Below are 22,365 nucleotides of genomic sequence, written 5' to 3' on the forward strand. Positions count from 1 at the left end.
GTGGGGGTGGGGTGGTGTCCAGACAGGTCCAAGAATGAGCAGGGAGGGAGAAGGGATACTAATAAGGTGAGCTGTGGTCTCGCCAACCCCAGGCAGACCCCACGCAGAGATGCATGGCAGACAGAGCGAAGGACGGACGGAGAGGAAAGGGAAAAAATCTCCCTCAGACAAACGAAAGAGCCAACAATTCCAGTCTGGGAACTTTTATTGCCTCCTTTTCCCGTTAAAAAGCAACCAACACTCAGCATTGCACGTGTGTTCATCCTGCACACCTTAGAGGCAGGCATCTTGACATTTTCTACTAAATACTTAATGTTTAGTAGTGTTTCCCCCAAGGAAACATCCTTTTCCTCAGTGTTGTAGCCACTGGGAAGTTGCGCTATTCCTGCAAACAGACCCTTGCGCGTGTTCCTTGTGACCTTAATGAGATCGGTGGGAGTGAGAGGTGAGTAAGAGGTGACTATGCCGAAGTATATTATATCTATTATATGTATGGAAATGTCATGATGAAACCCATTATTGTTTATAGTTAATATATGCTAATGGGAAAACTTATTAGAAAGAGGAAACATTGGGGAGGAAAAAAATGGATCTATGTACCTATAATGTATATATATTCTGCATATATTTTAACAGCTGGTTTCATTTTATTTACATGTAGGTATGTATGTCTCTGTGTGTGTGCATGCCATGTATGTGGGAGTGTTCACAGAGGCCAGGAGAGGGCATTGGATCCCCCGGAGCTGGAGTTACAGGTTGTGAGCTCCCTGATGTGGGTGTTGGGAAGTGAATTTGGGTTCTTTGCAAGAGCAAAAGAAAAAAAAAAAAGGCACTTAAACTACTCAGCCATCCCTTCAGCCCTGTTCCGGCATATTTTGAAGAGTATAGAAAACTTAGCTTAACTGAGACTACATGGTTCCTCGCAACATCAAGTTTAAAACTAAATGGATTAGGAAAAAAAAAGTCTCATATCTACGCCTCTGGGTGTGTGAACTTATCACTGCAGACAAGCATGGATGATCCAACCCACCTGCATGCCTAGCCTGGCCCTCCACTGAGATGGGTGCCCATGTCTTCACTGTGAGGTTCTTACCTTCGGCTGAAATGCTCCTTGGAGTGACCCGAAAGGGCCCGTGGGTGGGATCATGGGGGGTATACCCGAGACTGCAGGAGGATAGGAGTGGAAGAGCTGTACCAAAGGCGAGGAGGGATTAAAAAAAAAAAAGTTTTAGTATGGGGGGGATGGGGGGGCACGTGATCTATCCCAATTCCCATAGAAAGACATCGACATTAGCAAGCCAACCAATCTCAGTGTGATGCCATTAGCCAAGCTATGATGAGGCGAACACACACAGATGCGCCATGAATGTTTAACGGAAAAAAAGTTAAAAAGTAGTTCAGAATCAATCGGCCAACAAATGATGTCCCTGATGAGCACATCATTAGAGAGAGAGAGCTTTGCTAATTATTAATCAAGAAATCACATAGAAACCCTCCATGCATATCGAAAACAGGGGGTGCTAAGCCCAACAAGATGCCTGGAAAATTATGAGTGAATAAAAAAAAAAAGGAAACCGAGAAAAAGAAGAGAAGGTCTTTAGGAGGGTCAGTATTTATATTGTTGAAACTTGATGAGTTTTAAATGAATTTAGATGTTTGGTGGTTTCCTAGAAAGAGGCGATTCACAATCCTTGCTTCATTAGGCTGTTCTCGAAGTGGCATTTCCAGAGGACAATTTAATCCCCTCATCTAAAATGATGATGGATATTTGTGGAGGGTTAAATGACTCGGTTTACATTTTAAATGGAACTACCAATTTTCATAGAAAGTCTACAAAGAATCATCGAATCTTGTTTCCCGTCACTGATCATTTGAAGTAACAGAGATAACGCAGGAGTCCGGGATACCATGTTTTAATTGTAAGTTCCTCCTGTCCCAGACTTTTCGTTTTAGGTACTCAAGACACCTGATATTTATACATAAAGCAGAAATCCTTCTGGCCACTTTTCACTGCATGGGCTGCTCAGGGAGCAGGCTTGTCGGAGGCTACGGGAGGGGAGCTGAGCCCTGATGTGATTCTGACCACTCAATGGTACAAAGATGGTTCCTAATGAAGTGTGAGTCTTCTGGACTCAACAGCTTACAAAGCACACACAACAGTGTGCGTGTGGGGATGGGGTGGGGTCGGGTGGGGGATGGGGTGGGATGCGACACAAAACAAACACGCTAGACACACAGTGTAACCCACGGCAGCAGAAACACACCTCACTCCTTGAAAAATCTTATTTCTCTGACTCCACGATCAAACTATCATATGATACTGAAGCAACTACCCAGCCCACTGCTGTTCAGTACGTTAAAAATACAGCAACAAGCTTCCCTTAATAACGCTCTAGGCTAGCCATTCTCAGGAACGACAGAAATCCACACTCTGAAACCCTAGCTTCCGAGGATATCACGCTTTCTGTTGTTCCCTATTTCGTTTTGCTCTCTCCGAAGATACCAAGAAGTTTTCCAGACTAATTGATATTGAACTAAATCCACTTAAACAGCGATTGCCAGCCAAGTACCCTCATTTAAAACTACTTTTAAGTCTAAAATTGTGTTTCAGCTACTTGAGCGCACTGCATCTTAATTTGCCTTATAACATCCTAGTCCCCAAAGCAGGGGAGACTACTTCATAGATTAGCCACTATCGCTAATATTATGAAATAACTCTCCCCCAGCACACTGCATAAAGCAGGGTAATTAAATACATGCTGTATTAAAACGCTCCAATTTCTATGACTCCGCCTCCAAGTGGTCCTTTCCTCTCTAATGGCTACAATTAAAAAAGAAAAATGGGAGGCCCATTCCCCTTCTCCTTGCCTCTGTTGCGGACCTCTTAGAATAAAAATATAGCTGCCTCTTGCCCCTGGTCGAAAAGCCTGAAGCGTCTCCGTCATAAAACAAAAACTTCCCAGACACTCGGGCCTCCAGGCTCCTCCTACATCTTTAACCCATGTACCTTCTGTGGATATGAGTAGGAAGGCGCTGACTACTTTGGTCTCAGGAAGCCGGCCTGGGCCACCAGCTGAGCCTATGACATTTTTTGTTAGAATTATTGCATTAGCTGGTCTTTCATTTATTTGTTTTCAATGTTGTGTGTGTGTACCTTGTCTATCTTGGCCTTTTTAGAAATGTAATTTATTATCATTAGTGGGTGGGACATGATATGTTTGGGGGGCGGTGTCAGGATGTGCATGTGTAAGTCAGAGGCCAATGCTGATGAGTTAGTTCTCTTCCTACCTTTATGTGAGTCCTAGGGATTGAACTCAGGTCTCCAGGCTCATGTGGCAAACGTGTTTACTCACTGAGCATCTCCTCAGCCTGTCCGCCTTGTTGTGTGACAGGGTCTCTCCCTGGGATGTGCTCTCTCACTAGCCAACTGGCTGACCAGTGAACCTCGGGAATCCTCCTGTCTCCACCTCCCCAGTGCTGGGATGATAAGGGTGCCATCATGTCAGGTGTTTTCCCGTGGGTTCTAGGGGCTGACCTCAAGTCCTCATGCTTAGATTAAGCCATCTCTCTAACCCCTGACCTTTCCTTTAAATCTACAAAGCACCAAGTAAGAACAGAACGTACCATGCATGAGGCACACTCTAAGAAGAAGCCCACAGATTTATCCAATTCTTATTGTCACTGCTAAAATGTGTCTGGACCCCAGTGCTCAGCAGTCCAGGGTGGATCACACTGGGGCTGAGTACCCTAAATACTTTTTCTCTCCCTCCTACCACTTATTTATTTCAGTTTTTCCTCTCTCTGTGTGTACAAGCACATTCGTAAGTGGAGTGCCCGTGGAATCCAGAAAAGGGCTCTGGAGCCCCCCCGGAGCTGGAGTTATAGGCAGTTGTAAGCCACCCTACCTGGGTTGCTGGGAACTGCACTCAGGGCCTTTCCAAGAGCAGCAAGCACTCTTAACCAACCTGTCTGGCAGGGTCATGGGCTGACCTCAAGTTCCCTATGTAACGGAGGATGACCCTGAACTCTCCATCCTCTTGTCTCCGCCTCCAGCTTCTGGGAATATAGGCATGCATTACCATGCCTGGTCTTATTCAGTGCTGAGGATGGAACCCAGGGCTTTTGCATGTTAGGAGACTACTTTATATTCCCAGCCCCTCTAATTCCAAGAGCCCTTCCGTGGGTCAGTTCCGAATGCCTCTAGAGAGGAAACGGTTCTAACTGAGTGCTAGTATTTTCAGGTCTAGATGTCTCAACGACCTCCTTGCACAGTAAGCAGTATTTAAAGTCTGACTGAATCCAGCCTTTACAGATGTGTTAAGCAGTATCACAACTTTAAATTTTTACATTACAATGTTAAAGACAGTACTGCCTAATAAAGCGACAAGACCTGTCCTAGATCAACATGACTACAAAGACTAATCCTCCTTGTTTTTCCTTTAAAAATACAGATTAACCAGTAGGCCAAGGAACGAGAGGAGTTTCAGATCCAAATGATGCAGTGTTCACCCCATAATCAAAATATCACTGTCAAATAGTCAGCTCGCTCTCTCTCTCTCTCTCTCTCTCTCTCTCTCTCTCTCTCTCTCTCTCTCTCTCTCTCTCTCCATAGAGAATTTCTTGTCTCTTATGTGGCCCAACATGAAACTCAGGTCAGGACCAATTTATCTTCTGGGAACGTATACTTAAAATTACACAAAGCAGAAGTGCTTTTCAAATAAACAATGAGTCTAAAGAGAAAAAGATGGCACTTTTTTTTCCATCTTAAGGCTTTTTTTTATTTTGTTTTTTGAGAGAAGGTCTCAGAAGCCCAAGGCTGGTCTTGAATTCTGGACCCTCTTACCTCCATTTCCCAAATGCTGTGTGTGCCAACATGTCTAGCTAAGACCTTTTTAATATTAACTGGCTTTTTTTTTTTTTTAATTGTTCAATTGAAATAAGGTCTGGACAGCAATCTGACTATGTGGAAAAGGGTGCTGTGTTTATTCTAGAAGGGAAGAAAAATCCACTCTTTAAAGAGGCATGAGTCAAAGTAAAAGGGATGGTTTATTTATAGGAAAGAATTGAAATTAAATTCCAGGAGTTCTGGGTCCCTAGCATTTCGAATGGATGACTAAAATCTGCAAATTTCATACTCTCCCAAGACAATAATGATTCTACTGACAGCCCACCCACTCTTTTGGATAGCTGTGTGGTTCCAGAAAGTTCCCTAACGGAGCAGAGCTAATGATTTACTGTTGTCTGGCTATTGTGAGACAGGGTCTCCCATAGCCCAGGCTGTTTTTGAACTCGTTACGTAGCAAGGATAATCCTAACACCTGACCCTCCTGCCTTCCCTTCTCTAGTTCCAGACTGACAGGCTGATCGGCCGCAGCAGGCGGGCTGATGATCTTTTGATTTGGTAAATGATAGTGCAATCGCCACCCAAAGCAAGAAAGAAAAAAACGAAAAATGGCACACAAGCAAGCACCCGGATGATAAGGGAGAGATGGGGGAAGACTCTCGGCACAGATGATAGGAAAGGCCGCCGCCAGGCGCTTCCGCATCTGTGGCAAGAGCGCCGGAAATGGAAAAGGTGTTGCAATGAATGTGTAGTACAGCAGGAGGACTCACACTGTGCCGGTAGAATGGGTCAACTTTGGTGGGGTATTTGTCAAACTGCAAAGGGATCAAAGCAAAAGCTAGTTACTCTGGCTGCATGTTTTGGTCACCCCCTCCAATGGAGCTGACCCCTCGACACGCTTCTGTGTCAGCCTCAAGGCGCCCCCAAAGCGGGTCTGAGCGCCCCAACGAGAGTATCCACAGTGTCAATGCAGAGCGGTACGCCCACCCAGTGTGCCCCCACTCCTCGGGACCCCTTGATGCTATGTTTGGGGACTGGCACAAGGCAAGCCTCCACAGTGGAGGAAATAGGCATTTATATAAACCAGAAAAGTGGACATGCCATCTGTGCTGGACAGTTGTAGCTCAAGTTGACACAAGATGAGTCATCTGAAAGGAGGGAATCTCAATTGAGAAAATGCCTCCAGAAGATGGGCTGTAGGAAAACCTTAGAGCATTTTTTTTAAATTAGTGATTGATGGGGGAGGGCCCAGCCCATTGTGGGTGATGGCATCCCTGGGCTGGTAGTCCTGGGTTCTATAAGAAAGCAGGCTGAGCAAGCCATGACGAGCAAGCCAGTGAGCAGTGCTCCTCCGTGGCCTCTACATCAGCTCCTGCCTCCAGGTTCCTGCCCTGTCTGAGTTCCTGTCTTGGTTTCCTTCGGTGGACTGTGACGCTGGATATGTAAGTCAAATAAATCTTTTCCTCTCCCAAGTTGTTTTGGTCATGGTGTTTGGTCACAGCAATAAAAAACCCCAAGACACCATCTAATTCATGCCGAGAACTAACTCCCAGTATTTTCGTCTTTTCTGTGGCAGGAAAACCCATATTCTGTTGTCTCAGTGAAACAAGTTACAGCACAAAATGAGTGATTTGAAATTAGATCTTGGAGCCTTGCCTCAGAACAGAAAAAGTGTATTCTTTAAAAAGAAAAAATTATATATATGTCTGTGCGCCTGTGTGTGGGTATGTGCACAAGTATTCACGTGCCCAAGGAGGCCAGAAGAGGGCCCTGGATCCCCTGCAGCTAAAGTTATAGGTGGTTGTGAGCTGTACAACATGGAGGCTGGGAATTGAACTCTGGTCTTCCGGAAGAACATCAAGTGCTCTTAACCACTGAGCCATCTCTACAGCCCCAAGTATTTCTTTAAATATTAAAGATTAGCAATATAATTTTGTGATCGTCTTTGCTATGGGCAAAGACTATAGCACATTCATTGGTATTTCTGGTTTTTAAACAAATATCCTAATTCTCCACCCATGTGCCAGCCCCCAGACAAGACAAAGTAAGTCTATGTCATTGCTGAGTTCTATCTCTGGGGGACGCATCTGTCTCTGCTGCCTGCTTGCTATCAGACATAACATAAGTTTAGGGCACTGTGTCATATCACAGAATAACAAGAAGTATGGCCGTTCTAGGAAAACGGGATTACTGGAAATATACGATCAAGGAAGAGGCAGTCCCCAGAGTGAGCATCCTCCCCACCGGCCCCTTGGTTCTCTCTTCTTCACTCCCAAATCTTTCCTAAGTATTTCCATATTGGTGTTAAACATTTTCAGGTCTGAGGACAATCACCCAGCATGCACAAGCAAACGTCATAACCCTTTAAGAAGTTAACATGGCTGCATCTGAGTGCTTTGAAGGCACCCAGAATTGAATCGATCCATGGTGCCAATGACAGCCATCTAGAAAAATGTCCCGACTCTGATGCTCTAGTCCCAGAGTTCATTAGCAAAGATGGATGAGACCCAAGGGACACCCCCTCCCCCACAGAGTCACCACCCTCTCCCCATCCCCTCTCCAGCGTCTCCCAATGCCCATGCCAACCCCCGAGCCAAGCTGCATGCTCTACTTATCCTCACATTTCTGCCTGGGGTACGCACCATGGGAGGTGCTGGCGTCGGCATGATGGCGGTGGGTGGGATGGCGTGGGGGAATGGCGTGAAGGTGTGCTGGTGCGTGTGCTGATGCGTGTGCTGGTGCTGATGCTGGTGTTGATGGAACTCGGTCCGCAGGTAGGGCGGAGGGCCCAGGGATGCCCCTCGGTCGGCGCTCTGAGAGGCCAGGAAGCGTGTGTTCAGTTCCTGCCTCAAGATATCTTGTTCTGGAAGAGAAGAAGAGGGAGGGAATGGCAGCGGCCACTTTTCATTCACCACGGAACATCCTGGTTGCAGACATGTCCAGTGTGCATGCCACATGCCAGTGCATCCCAGGAGGGATATGAATTCGGCCCGACACAGAAGCGTGAACTTATTTATTAACACATTGTGACATTCTTGTCTTGTTTTGTTTTAAACTGAGGGAGAGTCTCATGTAACCCAGAACGACTCTGAACTCCCTACACAGCAGAAACCCTGATCCTCCTGCCTCTGCCTCCTGAGCTCTGGGACGGTGGGCATGCAACACTATACACGGTTTTATGTCATGGTAAGGAGTGAACCCAGGGCATTATGCATGTTGGGCAAGCACTCTACCAATGGCGCTACATTAGTAGCTGCCACAATGAGACTCTGTGTGTGTGTGCGCGTGCGTGTGTAAAACTTGATTGTGTGGTTCTCCAGTGTGAACTCTACAGATGACAATGTCATGTCAGCATGTCAAAAAGCTGGGCATAGTGTCTATAAGGACTTAGTGCCATTTGATGGATGGAGGATGCAGGGATGAGGACAATTGATTTGGGGCACACGGGGGTGAAGCCAGGTCCTGGGATAAAAGGACACAACAGGCGGAATAGGTAGACCATACCAACGCTGGCTCTCAGTCTGCGTCAAGTTCGCTACCTTGTCTCTCAGTCCCAAGTCTAAAAGCAAGCTCAGTCACTCCCAACTAAGGAAGGGTTGTCTCAAAACAACAACAGTAACAACAACAACACACACACACATTCATAAAACCCAGCTAAAAACAACAACAAAAACAAGGTTATACCACCAGGTTCCCGTGCCTTCTTCAAGGATTGGTACGGCTCTATGAAGTGGCATAATAACATGGCCGGACTAGATCAACATCAGACACAGGTTTGGTGAATACAGTCAGGAGAAAAGAACGCTAAAATCTATGACTAGGTCAGTTCAGTGTGTGTGTGTGCGCACACACTCACATTTGCACGTGTGTGCAGGCGAAATATCAACGTCAGGTGTCATTCCTCAGCTGGGGGGGGGCGGAATCCATATTTTTCTTTAAACAGACATTTGCTTTAGCTGTTAATTAAATTTACTTTTTTATTTATTTGTGTGGGGGTGTGTACATCACCACATGTGTGGGGCTACAGGAAAACTGGGGAGTTGTTCTCTTCTTCCACCAGGAAAGCCCTGGGGAAGGCGGTCAGGTGGTCAGCTGTTGTGGCAAACGCCTTCACCTGCTTACAAGTCATCTCACTGACATGGCCTTGGTGTGTTGAGTCAAAGCTCTCACTGGCCTGTACCTCACGAAGGTGACGAGACCGGCCGTCCAGGGAGCCCCAGGATTCCTCCAGTCTCTATCTCCCTGGTGCTGGGCTCTCAAGTGTGCACTACCATCCCTGTCTTTTTTATGTGGGTTTTAGGGAGCGAACTGGGGACCTCAGCTTTGCAAGGCAAGTCCTATATTGAGCCTTCTCCCTAGCCTCAGCACGTCTGTCTTTAAAATTCTAGGGCATAGTGTCATCTCAACAGCACATAAAGAGGACCCTACTGGAGAGACGGCTCAGCAGTTAAGAGCTCATGCTGCTCTTGGAGAGGACCTGCCTTTGGTTGTAAGCACCCATCTCATACAGCCCACAATCACTTGTAACTCCAGCCCCAGAGGATGCCCTCTTCTGGCCTTTTTTGGCTACCTACACACATGTGGATGTATCACACACACACACAACACACACACACACACACACAGTGTATACAAAAAATTAAAATAATAAAAGCGAACGTAATACAAGATAGAAAGGGGTCCTATTTGACACAATAAACCCCTACACCAAGACACAACCTAAAGATCCTAGAGTGAAATACACAGGCCCGTAATTGCTGTCACAGTTCAAATGTGCGTCACAGAGCACATGCCATCATGTGCCATATAATTTTCACTCAGTGGTGACGTCATTAAAAAAAAGGTGTGACTTAGGCACTCCATTTTCTTTGTTGTTGTTGCTGTTCGAGACAGGGTTTCTCTGTGTAGCTTTTGGAGCCTGTCCTGGAACTCACTCTGTAGACCAGGCTGGCTTCGAACTCACAGAGATCCACCTGGCTCTGCCTCCCGAGTGCTGGGATTAAGGGTGTACACCACCACCACCACCGCCCAGCGTCACTCCATTTTCTTGCTCAGCATCAAATTCACCCTGGCTTTGCTGGGCAATTTAGAGCCTTGGGATTTACCTCTGCTGAACCTCAGCCACAAGTGATTTGAAGAAGACTCAAAGAACACATCCAAGAGGGGGTGGAAATTGTGACGTCATAGCCTCCAGTGGTGAGGTGATGATGAGCGAGGGGCGCCAGGGGTGTGCCAATGGGAGACTGCCTCATCTTACCTGAGTAAGTGCTCCCCGCGGGATGCCCGGGCACCTGCAGACTTCCAGACGTCAGCGGTGGGGGAGGAGGCAGAGCAGAGGGAGGGGCAAACATATTGGGGTGATGTGAGTGGGCGGGGGGCTGGAGGGTGGGTGTGAAGCTGTGCAGGGGGCTGTGGTTGGGCAGAGAGAGGGGGAAAGGGGAGGCGGAGGGGTGGTGGGAGATGTGAGGAGGGGCGGGCTGGGTCTTGGCTGGAGTGTTGCTTCTGCTGCTGGAAGAAGGAAGAAAAGGAGAGAAAAGTCAGCAACTTCTTTTCTTTTTTCATTTTTTCGAGACAGGGTTTCTCTGTGCAGCTTTGCGCCTTTCCCAGAACTTGCTTTGGAGACCAGGCTGGCCTCGAACTCACAGAGATCCGCCTGCCTCTGCCTCCTGAGTGCTGGGATTAAAGGCATGCGCCACCACTGCCCAGTCAGCAATTCCTTTTCTGTTATTCAATTTTTTCCCTTTATTACAGTAAAAGACGGTTGTTTGTTTGTTTGTTTTTGAGACAGGGTTTCATGTAACTCAGGCTGGTCGCCATCTCACTATATCAGAGAGGGTGAACTTGAACTCATGATCCTCAGTGCTGGAATTATAGCTGTGCACCACCGCGGCCAGGTTATACAGTGCTGGGGGTGGAACCCACGATTTCATGCCTGCCAGGCAAGCATTCTGCCAAATAAGCTGTATCCCCGGGAAAGAGAGAGGGAGGGAGGGAGGGAGGGAGGGAGGGAGGGAGGGAGGGAGGGAGGGAGGGAGGAGGGAGGGAGGGAGGGAAGGAAGTCAGTCCTTGGCTGGTGAGGCAGTTCAATGGGTAAAGTCTCTTGCCTACAGCCTGACAACCAGAGTTCAATCCCTGGGACCCCACATGATGGAAGGAGAGAACTGAATTCTACAAGATACCCTCTGACCTCCATATCTGGCACATACGTGCCCACACATCCAAACACACACAAATAAATATATAATTTCAAAAATCCTATCTCCCTGCCTACAGCCATCCAACACCCCTTCCTCTTCATCAATGCTCCCTGGCTCCCAGCAGCCTTGTGAACCCCAGACAGCTCCGTACCATCCTAGTTACTAGACACAGAAGCAACCAGGAGCTACTGTTCTGTGGCTGGATGCACCCCCCAGACCCTGTTCAGGTGGCTCCTCCTGCCTCAATCGTCAGGATCCCTCCTATTTCTGCTGCAAAACTTTCACCTCCGCCCTAGCAGGGGTCCAGCCTTCCTACCTTCCAGGAGCCACACTAGCAGCTGAGGTAAGAAGACAGCATAAAATGACTGTCTGAGCCCTCCCCCACTTCTGCCGCTGTCACCTTGGGAATGAATGCAGCACAAGTGAGGGGTCAGGCTAGGGAGGGCTTCACCTCCCGTGAGATAAACGTCTGGGCGTATAGGTCAGAGTTCATCCAGATTAGGCTCAAGATGGGAAGACCCATCCTGAATGTGGACAGCATCACCTCACGGAATGGTGCTGTGGGATGTCTTTCTGTACGCTGTGAGTATGTATTGCTCTGACTGGTTGATAAATAAAGCGGTTTGGCCAATGGTGAGGCAGAATAAGGTTAGGCGGGACATTCCAACTGGAGGGAGAGGAAGAGGAAAGGAGAGGAGGAAGGAGACACCATCCCGCCGTCCAGGGTAAAGCCATGGAACACGTGGCGACATATAGATGGATAGAAATGGGCTGTTGAGTTATAAGAGCTAGCTAGCAAGAAAACTGAGCCATAGGCCACGGCCATGCAATTCGTAATTGATATAAGCCTCTGTGTGTTTACTTGGGTCTGAGTGGCTGCAATGACCAGGTGGGACACAGGAAAACTTCCAGCTACAGAGTGGGGGGGTGGGGTCGGGGGTGGAGTGGGGTGGTGGTGGTGGTGTTCCTGGACTGACTGAAAAGGAGAAATCAGGCTGAGCACCAGCATCCACCTCCAGCTGCTTCCTGACTGTGGATGCCATGTCACCAGACACACCTCAGGCTCGTGCCGCTATGCCTCCCCACCCCCCCACCCCCACACCCATGATGGGCTGGACCCTCAGACGATGAAAAGAAAGCCTCCCTTCTTTAAATCGCTTCTGTCAAGTGTTTTGTCACAGCAACAAGAGAAGCAACTAACACATCGCTCTTCTGGTTCAGAGACCGATCTGACCCTGTGGGGAAGGCACACGGGAAGCAAAGGAGTCCCTAAACCATCCACCGGGAGGCAGTAACAAAGAGCTAGAATTAGCACCCTAGAGGCTGATCTCTCCCCTCTTCTTTGCAGACATCATCTGAGCAGCTCTGTCAACTTTCCTTTGTGAGGCCCCATAGAGCTAAAAGGAACTTGGCTCTCCAGCAGGGATTCTCTTTCAATCAGAGCTGGGTGACCCGCAGCAGGGCAGCGGGAGAAAGGGCCGCCTAACAAAGGAAACCCAAACTCCTAGGGTCCCAGGCCTCTGGAAACATCAGCACGGCTTTCTTAAAATGCAGCCCCCACCGGAGGCACACGGACTCCTTTCTCACTCTCCCCATGAAAAAAATCTCCAAGTGTGCCTCAGGATGCCTGCCCTGCCCCCACCCGTCCCCCACGAGGGTGCCCTGGTACAACCTCCAACTTTTGTTTGTTTGTTTTGAGACAGGGTTTCTCTGTGTAGCCCTGGCCATCCTGGAACTCACTCTGTAGACCAGGGTGGCCTCAAATTCAGAGATCTTCACGCCTGTGCCTCTGCCTACCCAGTGCTGGGACTAAAGGCATGTGCTGCCACGCCTGGCTCCTCCAACTTTTTCTGAAGCCCCCTTCCGCTCCTTCCTGTATGACCTCAAGTCCCTGAAGGAATTTTATCCCTCTACCCGCCAATGTCCTCAACACCCAACCCAAGAGACCCACACCCCACCAACAGTTCCTTTCCCTGTCTTTCAGCCCCACCGATGGAAAACCAGGGCAAGTTGCAAACACACAGCACTAGGGTCTCCGAGCTTTTGCACGGTGACCCCTGCCCTAGGGAAGATTAGGGTCACTCACCTTAAGCTGTTGAGACTCAGGCTACTGCTGTTGTAGGCCGACAGTGGCTGGGAGAGGCTTTGGGAGGAGGGATGTGACTGCACAGGCGGAAGGGTCTGCTGCAGCAGATGGCTGGGGGACTGTGGCCGGGGTGGCCTCTGCACCTGAGGCTGTGGGGCGGGCTGCAGCTGGGCTTCTGGGGGGCCTTGGACCGGCTGTGCACTTGGAGGAGGAAACTGGGGCGGAGGCTCCGTGCGCTGGACCAGGTCTGGGTCTGGAGATGGAATCTGGAGCTGGAGTTCCGCCGGGGGCTGGGATGGTAGCTGGGGGAGCTGAGGATGAGGGTCTTTCAGCACCACGGGTTCAAAGACAGGCTCTTTGCAACCGTCCTGGCTCTTCTCCTGGCTTCTCTCTAGACCCGAGATCTTGGGGACAATTGGCCCCGCATCTTGGTGGTCGTGTTCAGGCAGCGGGCCAACACCTAGTTCTGGATCTGAAGGGGAGAGAGAAGAGACAAAAGCAGGGGGACTGTGAGAGACAGCAAGGGACGGAAAAGGACATGCCAGCTTTACAGAGTATGTGACATTTCCCAACAAGACGCTACATCTGCCACCCGGCACCGGACTCCCACAGTTCTGGACATGTACACCCTTAGTAACTTCAGTCCCCTGGAACTCAAACCCACTTCTCTGACCTCTGAAGGCACCAGGCACAAATGTGGTGCACAGACATACATGTGGGGAAAATACCCAGATGTGCAAATACATAAATAAACATGGAACAACACCCTGGAAAGATAAGTAACATAAATAAATGATATAAAAAGAAGGATGCCATGTGAGTAAGTACTTTTGTATGTGTCTGGGGAGGAAATCAATGATAATATCGTCTCCAGTGAAGGCTCAGGAAGTGACTCGGGGGTATAGCCCTCGGCTAGAATGCCACCTCTCCCAGCTAGGGGCCAGGGGTGTGGCTCAATACAGAGCGCCTGCCTAGGATGCCCCTATTGAGGGGCTGAGGGTACAGGCTAGAGTGCATAAAATTCCATCCCCAGTACCACTCAGACCAGACCAACCAACCAACAGAACAGGAGGCTGGAGGGAAAGAAGTGGATTGTTCTAGTCATCGGGCCATGATGACTGTAAGTCTTGTGGTTGTGACTGTATCACACACACTCTAGAACCTGTTCTACAGGCTACCTACACTAAGGGCATGGCCCCATGAAGGCACACTCACTTTGCATGTACAAGGCCCTGGGGTCTATCCCAAGCAGAAACCGAAAGACCCAGAAAAAAATAAGAATAAGAACAAGGTTCCTTTTTTTTTGGTTTTTCGAGACAGGGTTTCTCTGTGTAGTTTTGCACCTTTCCTGGAACTCACTTGGTAGCCCAGGCTGGCCCTGAACTTACAGAGATCCGCCTGGCTCTGCCTCCGAGTGCTGGGATTAAAGGCGTGCGCCACCACTGCCCTGTAATTTTTTTTCAAAGTGCTTATTATGCAAAAACTACAAATAAAATGAGAGGAGAGAGAGGGGGAGATATGAACCAAATATCTAAGAAACAGTTCTCATCAGATGAGGCCACCCTCCAGGAGTAGAGCTGAGAAATGTGTAGTGTGCTACCTGGCTGAGGCAATAACTGGAAGGCACTATTGGCTCTTTTAAAACTGGATTTTATTTCTGTGTACATGCGTGTACCTGTGTGTACTCCCAGGTGCCTACAGAAGCCAGAGGAGGGTTGTCCCATCTCCTGGAGCTGTTGTGAGTGAGCCTCCTGACATGGCTGCTTGGAAACTGAACTCTGGTCCTCTGCAAGATGAGTTCAGGCTCCTAACCACTGACCACCATCTTTGGACCCCATTCCTGGTGTTTCAATCTAGCTGACTCACAATGATCAGAAAAGCAATACTGTACACAGCCTCAGTTAGCTTTCTAAACCTCACTGGACATCGTGCAGTTGTTAAGACCCAGAACTGACCTCTGTTTTGCCTGGTTTTATTTACACAGACTTTCCGGAAATGGTATCATTGTGTTTGGTTGCCCCCACCCCCGAAAATATACACATACAAACTCAGTCATCCCCCTGCCTCAGGCTCCTAAGTGCTACAATTATAGGCATGTGCCACCATGCTTGACTTTTGAATTTTATCCTTAGAACTTCACCAGGAGCTGGTCATCATATTAAACACAGAAGGCTGACCATAGTATCTATGATGGTTAACCTTGATCACCATGTCCACAGGATCCAGAAGCGCCGTGGACAAACCTCTTGGCATGTCTGTGAGGGAGTTTCTAGATTAGGTTTAAGAAGATTCACCATCACTGTGGGCAAGAGCCGTCCAATATTCAGAGATTCCGGGCTGAATATAAGGGGGGAAGTGAGCTGAGAACCAGCATCCATCTCTCTCTGCTTGTTTACTGCAGATGCGATGTGACCAGCTGCCTCACACTCCTACCGCCATGCCGTCCCCAGCTTGATGTATCCTTGAACTGTGAGCCAAACAAATCCCTCCTTCCTGAAGTTGCTTTAGTTGGGCATTTTTGTCACAGCAATGAAAAGGAACTAATACAGAATGGTAATTTAGAATTTGGGACCTTGCCGTAGGTGGTAGTGCACACCATTAATCCCAGCACTTGGGAGGCAGAGGCAGGCGGATCTCTGTGAGTTTGAGGCTGGTCTGGTCCACATAGTTCTAGAACAGTCAGAGCTGTGTAGAGACCTTGACCCTGCCCACCCCTCAGGAAAGTATGAGGCCCAGCTAGTGCTACATGGAGAGAAACTAAATCCAAACAAAAGTAACCCAAACAAACCAACCCTCCTACACACACACACACACACACACACACACACACACACACACACACACACCTTTGTCATGCATGGTCCATAGTTATGTATTAGCGGGAGCATGCCACTGTGCATGTGGAGGTCAGAGGTCAATTTCTGGAAGTTGGCTCTCCAGAGACCCACATGATTCTGCCATGTGCACCTTTGGCATGAAGCCCAGGCCATCAAGCCTCGCTAGCAAGCACCTGTAACCACTGAGCCATTCCGCTGGCCCACGTCTAAGCATAACATCTTCACTGTAAGCAAGGATTTCTATGCTTCCAAGCCTATTATGCCATTGTTAAAAAAAAAAGTACTTCTCACCGGGTGGTGGTGGTAGTGGCGCACACCTTTAATCCCAGCACTCAGGAGGCAGAGGCAGGTGGATCTCTGTGAGTTCGAGGCCAGCCTGGGTTACAGAGCGAGATCCAGGAAAGGCACCAAAGCTACACAGAGAAACCCTGTCTCAAAAAAAAAAAAATTACTTCTCTCTAACCTTCTTTATTTTTGAGACAGGGTTTCTCTGTGTAGCCCTGGCTGTCCTGGAACTCGCTCTGTAGCCCAGGCTGGCCTCGAACTTCAAGATCCAACTGCCTCTGCCTCCCAAGTGTTGGGATTAAAGACTTGCACCACCAGCGCCTGGCTATGAAGTAAGATAGGTATCGGGTTGGTAAGGATGACTTTCGATGTATTCCCTTTGACGAACTACAGCAGTCTTCAAGTCCAGTCACTTACGGCTCAAAGGCGGTAACTCCCTGCAAGCGTCCTGTGAAAACGCCGGAAGTTCTGTGAGTGCTTTTCACAAGGGACACCACAGCAGTGAGCGCTCAGTGTTTCCATACTAGCTGCAGGGAGACAGAAGAGCCAGGCGTGGTGGCACACACCTGTGATCCCAGGACTTGGGAGACAGAGGCAAGAGGGTCAGGAATTCAGAGCTAGCCTTGGCTATGGGGGGAGTTTGAGGCTAGCCTTGGCGGCATGAGATCCTCCCTCAAAAATCAAACAAGGCAACAGAAACCACTGGGACGAAATTACACGAAGGAATGGAACAAATATTGTCAGTTTGGCCTCAATGCTGAAAACGACCTGTGTAAACATACACACATACGCATAGGTTGACAAAACCGCATAGCAAAACATGACTCTGGGCCCATGATTATTTTTTTTCTCCACTTCTCAATGTCTCTGTCGTGAAAATGTATTACCATGAAAATGTATTACACAAAGAAGGGGGGGTATTAAATTTTAAAATGAGTTCCTCCACCCTCAAAGAAGTCACTGCTTCCACCATTTTAGAACTGCCACCTAGTGAATGGATGCTTGTTTTTTTTTTTTTTTTGTTGTTTGTTTGTTTTTTTAAGTAAGCCACCAAAATGGCTCCTCAGGTGAAAAGTGCACGCCACCACGCCCGAGTTTGATCCCGAGGTCCATGTTGGTGGGAGATAAGCAACACCTGCAAGCTGCCCTCTGACCACCACAGACGTGGCGGCATGCCTGGGCATGCGCACAAATACAGCGTGGCGGCTGCGATTTACTGAGGTTACCCAGGATGGGCTAGTCTGACAGGGACCACAGCCTACCCTCCAGAATGACTGGCCGTTCCCCGTTTCCCTCTACCTGACCCCAACACCGATAAAGCATCAGCGCTCCAGCTTATGTCCCATGCCCTGGCAAGCTCACGGTCAGTGATCTGCCACCAAGAGGCATGTTAGTCGCCGGTTTCATGGTGGCCATCTGTAGGGCGAATCTTCATTGTCAATTTAACGGGCGTGTAGAATCGCCATGGAAACACATCTCTGGGTGTGTCCATGACGGAGTGTCTATGTAAGTCACACTGAGGTGGGGGGACCCACCCCGAAGAAGGAGGGCAGCACTGGCTGTCCACAGACTAGGGTCCCGCGCTTCATGAAAAGGAGGAAGCAAGCTGAACACCACCATTTCTCTCTCTGTACTTCCTGACTGTGGATGTCGTGAGACGGAACACCTTCTGCACCTGCCGCCATGCCTTCTCCGTCACGATGGGTGGCTGTCTGGCTTCCTTAAGCTGTTTCTGTTGGGTGTCGGTGCCCAGTAAATACAGAGTAACTAATGTTCTGTATGATCAGAACAAAGAGCCTTTCATGGCCAACCCTGGCTGCTAAACCTTTCCTTTCCTTTGTAGCTTCTAGGAAATGAGAGTAATGAGGGCTAATGGGATACTCCGTGAGTCAAGGTGCTGACTGCTAGGCCTGGCCATCTGAGTTTGATCCCCCAAACCCATATGGTGGAAGAAGATCAACTCCAGTAAACTGTCCTCTGACTTCTACATGTGTGCCCACACACACACACACACACACACATACACAAACACACGCATGCACAAAGATGTAATATTTTAAAGATTGAGAGAGAGAGAGAGAGAGAGAGAGAGAGAGAGAGAGAGAGAGAGATGAAAAGCCAAGTAGATGGAAGATCAAAGTTAGAATAAAAGAAATAACCTGGCACCCACTGGGGCTGGGCCTGGATCTCAACGTCACACACAATCCTCACGCTGTCTGGTATGGACCAGGAAAAGAGCAGGCAGTTTGGAATCATATCCCATGCCCAGCACTGTGTAAGGACACGAGACTGTGCCACCTAAGCATGTGCAGTGCAGACCTGGCTCAGTGCGGACTTCAGAAACTGCCAAAACACCTGTAAAATCCTTCTTCCAAAGGAAGCGGCCAATCTCATGCAACAACCATGTACTCACCTCACTTCCCCTCCGGTTTCCACCTCCCCAGGGCTGGGACAGCACTTGTGTGTCACTACACTTAGTTTTGTTTTGTTTTTTTTGCATGTCCCTTCTGGGACTCTGCACTCAGGCCTCCCCATTTGCATAGCAAACACTTGACCACTGAGCCAATGCTCACAGCATGTTTCCGCCGAGTTCCCAGAGCCGTCTCATGTTATATGATACAGGAAGAAGCTATGCCTTCAGAGCCTCAACCAACACCCTAAGAGCAAACAGCATCCTCTCAGAGCCACACGCCTGTCCTGTCCCCGGGGGTTTACTGTGAGAACTGGGCTTCTCCTCAGGAGAGACGTTCCCTATCTTGGCAAATGCAATCCTGGATATACATACTCCTGAGGGGCAGGGGTAAAATTGCTCCCCAGTCTGTTCACACTATCCGCTATGGCCCGCATGGGGACCGACGGTAGCTAACCCAGTGCGATCTGTCTGAGTGGTTTATGTGTGAGCACATTCTAGAAACTTCTAGAATGAACCCATAAGCCGTTCTAATGGTGATAGAAGTGGAACTAAGCCTTTGAATGTTTAGTCAAAGAAAGAGAAGGAAAAGAGGAACTTCAGTGTTGTTTTTTCCCCCTCTCAATTAAGTTTGGAATTGCATCATCTCCTAGTGTCCCTAACAACCTCAACATTCCAGTGTGGTCACTGGAGGAGACCACCATTATACTTGTGTGACACTAAGCCTTTTCCTTGTCCTCTTTATTTTTGAGACAGAGTATCATACACCCCAGGCTGGCCTTGAACTCTATATGCAGCCAAGGAAGACCTTAAACTTCAGATCGCCCACTACCAATACTCTTTGTTGGGAGGTTAGAGCTGTGCACCACAACGCCTCGTTTATGCTGGGGATCAAACCCAGGGCTTCATAAATGCCAGGCAAACACTCGGTTTCAACCCCTGTTTTTTCTGTTTTAAAGGATCAGTCTATTAACCATTAGGTTGACTTTTGGTGTGTATGAGAATGTGTGGTTTATATGCACGGATATGTGGGGGCCTGTGTGCCTGTACAGGAACATGGAAGCCAGTGGACATTGGGTACCCTGTTCTATCACTCTCTTCCACCTTATTTTTTTATTTTTTTGAGACAGGGTCTCTTTCTGAAACTGGAGCTAGACGGTGGCCCAGGAAGACCCCAGTGATTCCCCTGTCTCCATATTCCCTGTTGGGAATCACAGGCACACACCATCCAGTGGTAGGGGTGTGAACTCAGGTCCTCAGGCTTGCATAGTAAACATTCTTACCTACTGAGCCCGACCACCAGTCCCCTTAAGTTGACTTTTTACAATCCATCTGTGCAATACATTCTTTATAGGAAAATAACGTCTCTTGCCATTTTCTTTCTTTTCTTTCTTTCCTTCCTTCCTTCCTTCCTTCCTTCCTTCTTTCTTGTTTTTCGAGATGGGGATTTCTCTGTGTAGTTTTCGTGTCTGTCCTGGATCTCGCTCTGTAGCCCAGGCTGGCCTCAAACTCAGAGATCCGCCTGGCTCTGCCTCCCGAGCGCTGGGATTAAAAGCGTGAGCCACCACCGCCTGGCCTCCCTCCATTTTCATCTCCCTTTGCTTTCTTGTCCTCAATGTAGCATAAAGAGAATACGTTCCAATACAAACTTAAAGTTACAAGTCTCCACAAGTGTAGGGTGCGGTAAAGAGGACTGACTTCAGCTATCAGAAATAACCCCACGGACAAAATGCTACAGATCAGTGTCTAGAGCCCAAAGGACATGTCCCCAGTCCTTGCTCACAGATGATGGTTCAGGTCACCGGAACAGTAGATGTGGATTGGAGGCTGGAGAACTACCTACCCTGTCTCGACTGAAGCACTCAGACACGTGTCCTTCAGAGGCTGCCGTGTGCTGCATGCAGCCCAACATGACTCATGTCCCATCCCCTCTTAGTTCAGTTCTGGCTGGACCACCTTCACCATAAACACCCAGTTATGTCACCATCTGTTTCACCACCCTACACTCTCCAGTGATGCTTCCTGTCAACTGCGTAGTGCCTTTCTAGGCAGCCACTGTTGGGATTAGCTACCCTCCAACCCTCATGGGAGGATTTCAAGCATGTGTCCTATGGCTGAACTACATCCCAGTACTTGCAGGAATGTCTACATTTGGGGACAAGTTCTCCTTGGTAAGTTGCCCAGTGTGGCCTCGAACTCCCTCTGCTGCTAAGACAAGCCCTGAACTTGCCATCCTCCTACCTCAGCCTAAGTAGCTGGAATTTCAGGCCTGAGCCACCACACTTGACTCCGCTACTTACTTCAGGCTAGTCACTGTCAACAGCCCTTCTAATGACCTGCTATATATATACATACACACACACACACACACACACACACACACACACACACATATATATATATATACACACACACACACACACACACATATATATATATATATATATATATACACACACACACATATATATATATCACACTTGCTGCTTGGGGGGGCTTAGGTACTAATTTTTTTTGTTTGTTTGTTTTTTGTTTTTTGTTTTTCGAGACAGGGTTTCTCTGTGTAGCTTTGGTGCCTGTCCTGGAACTCACTTGGTAGTCCAGGCTGGCCTCGAACTCACAGAGATCCGCCTGCCTCTGCCTCCCGAGTGCTGGGATTAAAGGCGTGCGCCACCACCGCCCGGCTGGTACTAATTTTTAAACGAACACAGAATGCATTATTTTACACAATGATGTATTACATCTTCTCCTCAAATAGAAACAAATAAATGTGTATTTGGGTACCAATACAGCTTATTGCTGTTGGAATTTTAATACAACTTTACCTTTGTGAAGACTTATTTTTACGTATGTGTATGCATATGTGCGTGTGTATACATGATCGCAGAGGCCAGAAGAGGGCTTCAGGTCAGATCCCTTGGACCTGGAGCTACAGGTAGTTTAGAGCCGCCAGACATGAATGCTGGGAACTGAACTCAGGTCCTCTCCAAGAGCAGCAAGCGCTCTGAAGGGCAGAGCCATCTCTCCAGCCCTTCAGCCTCAGGTTTTTGTTTTGTTTTTTAAAAGACAGAAGGGTCTTCTCAAATCTTACACCTCCTTCAGTTCTGAACACAGTGTCACCCAGAGTCTGAATGCCTGATTTCTTTAACTACATAATAATCAATTTACAAAAATCTAAGCAAGTTCCTTTATAAGTGCAATTCTAAAAGGAAAAAAAAAATCGCCATAATGAGAAAAACACTCAATAAACAATTACACATTAAGCCAGAAAAATTATGCCTCTTTGGAGTCGTTTCTGTAATTGGACAGTATACTGCAATAAAATAATAGCATAGAATACAAGCCAGTGGGAAATAATTAGATGTCATTTTGATGTTTAAGGAGCCATTTTCCATATATAATAAAACTAATGTTCTGCTTTGGATCATAAAGGATTCTAATAGCTTGGTTATTTTTGTATTACAAGAAAAAAAAGTAGGGCAATCAAAAGCATAGAGCTTTTTAATAACCAGGGATGGGTGGAGCCCTGCTGGTATCTGCCTATGGTATGCATGCATGTGGACTCTGCCACAGCCTACAGATTTCGTAGGAAGGAAAAGTAAATAAGAAAATATAAACAGTCTTACACCAGGGAATGGTTCTGTAGAAGTGTCATGGGATTTCTATGCCTGCATGCTTTAACCATTTATTATATATTATTATATTAT

General features: G+C 48.0%; 1 protein-coding gene across 5 annotated transcripts in view; it reads right to left on the bottom strand.

Annotated features, from left to right (window-relative positions):
• Positions 1–22,365, bottom strand: part of Auts2 (activator of transcription and developmental regulator AUTS2) — a 1,119,825-nt gene that overhangs the window by 29,157 nt on the left and 1,068,303 nt on the right. The window contains exons 7-11 of one of the 5 annotated variants that reach the window (XM_028870211.2): positions 13,127–13,598; positions 10,101–10,348; positions 7,465–7,706; positions 5,614–5,658; positions 1,094–1,189 (exon numbers count right to left, since the gene is read on the bottom strand). In XM_028870211.2, the coding sequence (XP_028726044.1) occupies positions 1,094–1,189; positions 5,614–5,658; positions 7,465–7,706; positions 10,101–10,348; positions 13,127–13,598 (1,103 nt within the window). Of the gene's footprint in view, positions 1–1,093; positions 1,190–5,613; positions 5,659–7,464; positions 7,707–10,100; positions 10,352–13,126; positions 13,599–22,365 lie in introns of all 5 variants that reach the window. The other 4 variants (XM_028870212.2, XM_028870210.2, XM_037198545.1 and 1 more) reach the window with 4 other exon arrangements.

Source organism: Peromyscus leucopus, chromosome 23 (assembly GCF_004664715.2).
Source record: "Peromyscus leucopus breed LL Stock chromosome 23, UCI_PerLeu_2.1, whole genome shotgun sequence".
In the NCBI taxonomy this organism is placed as follows: Eukaryota; Metazoa; Chordata; class Mammalia; order Rodentia; family Cricetidae; genus Peromyscus; species Peromyscus leucopus.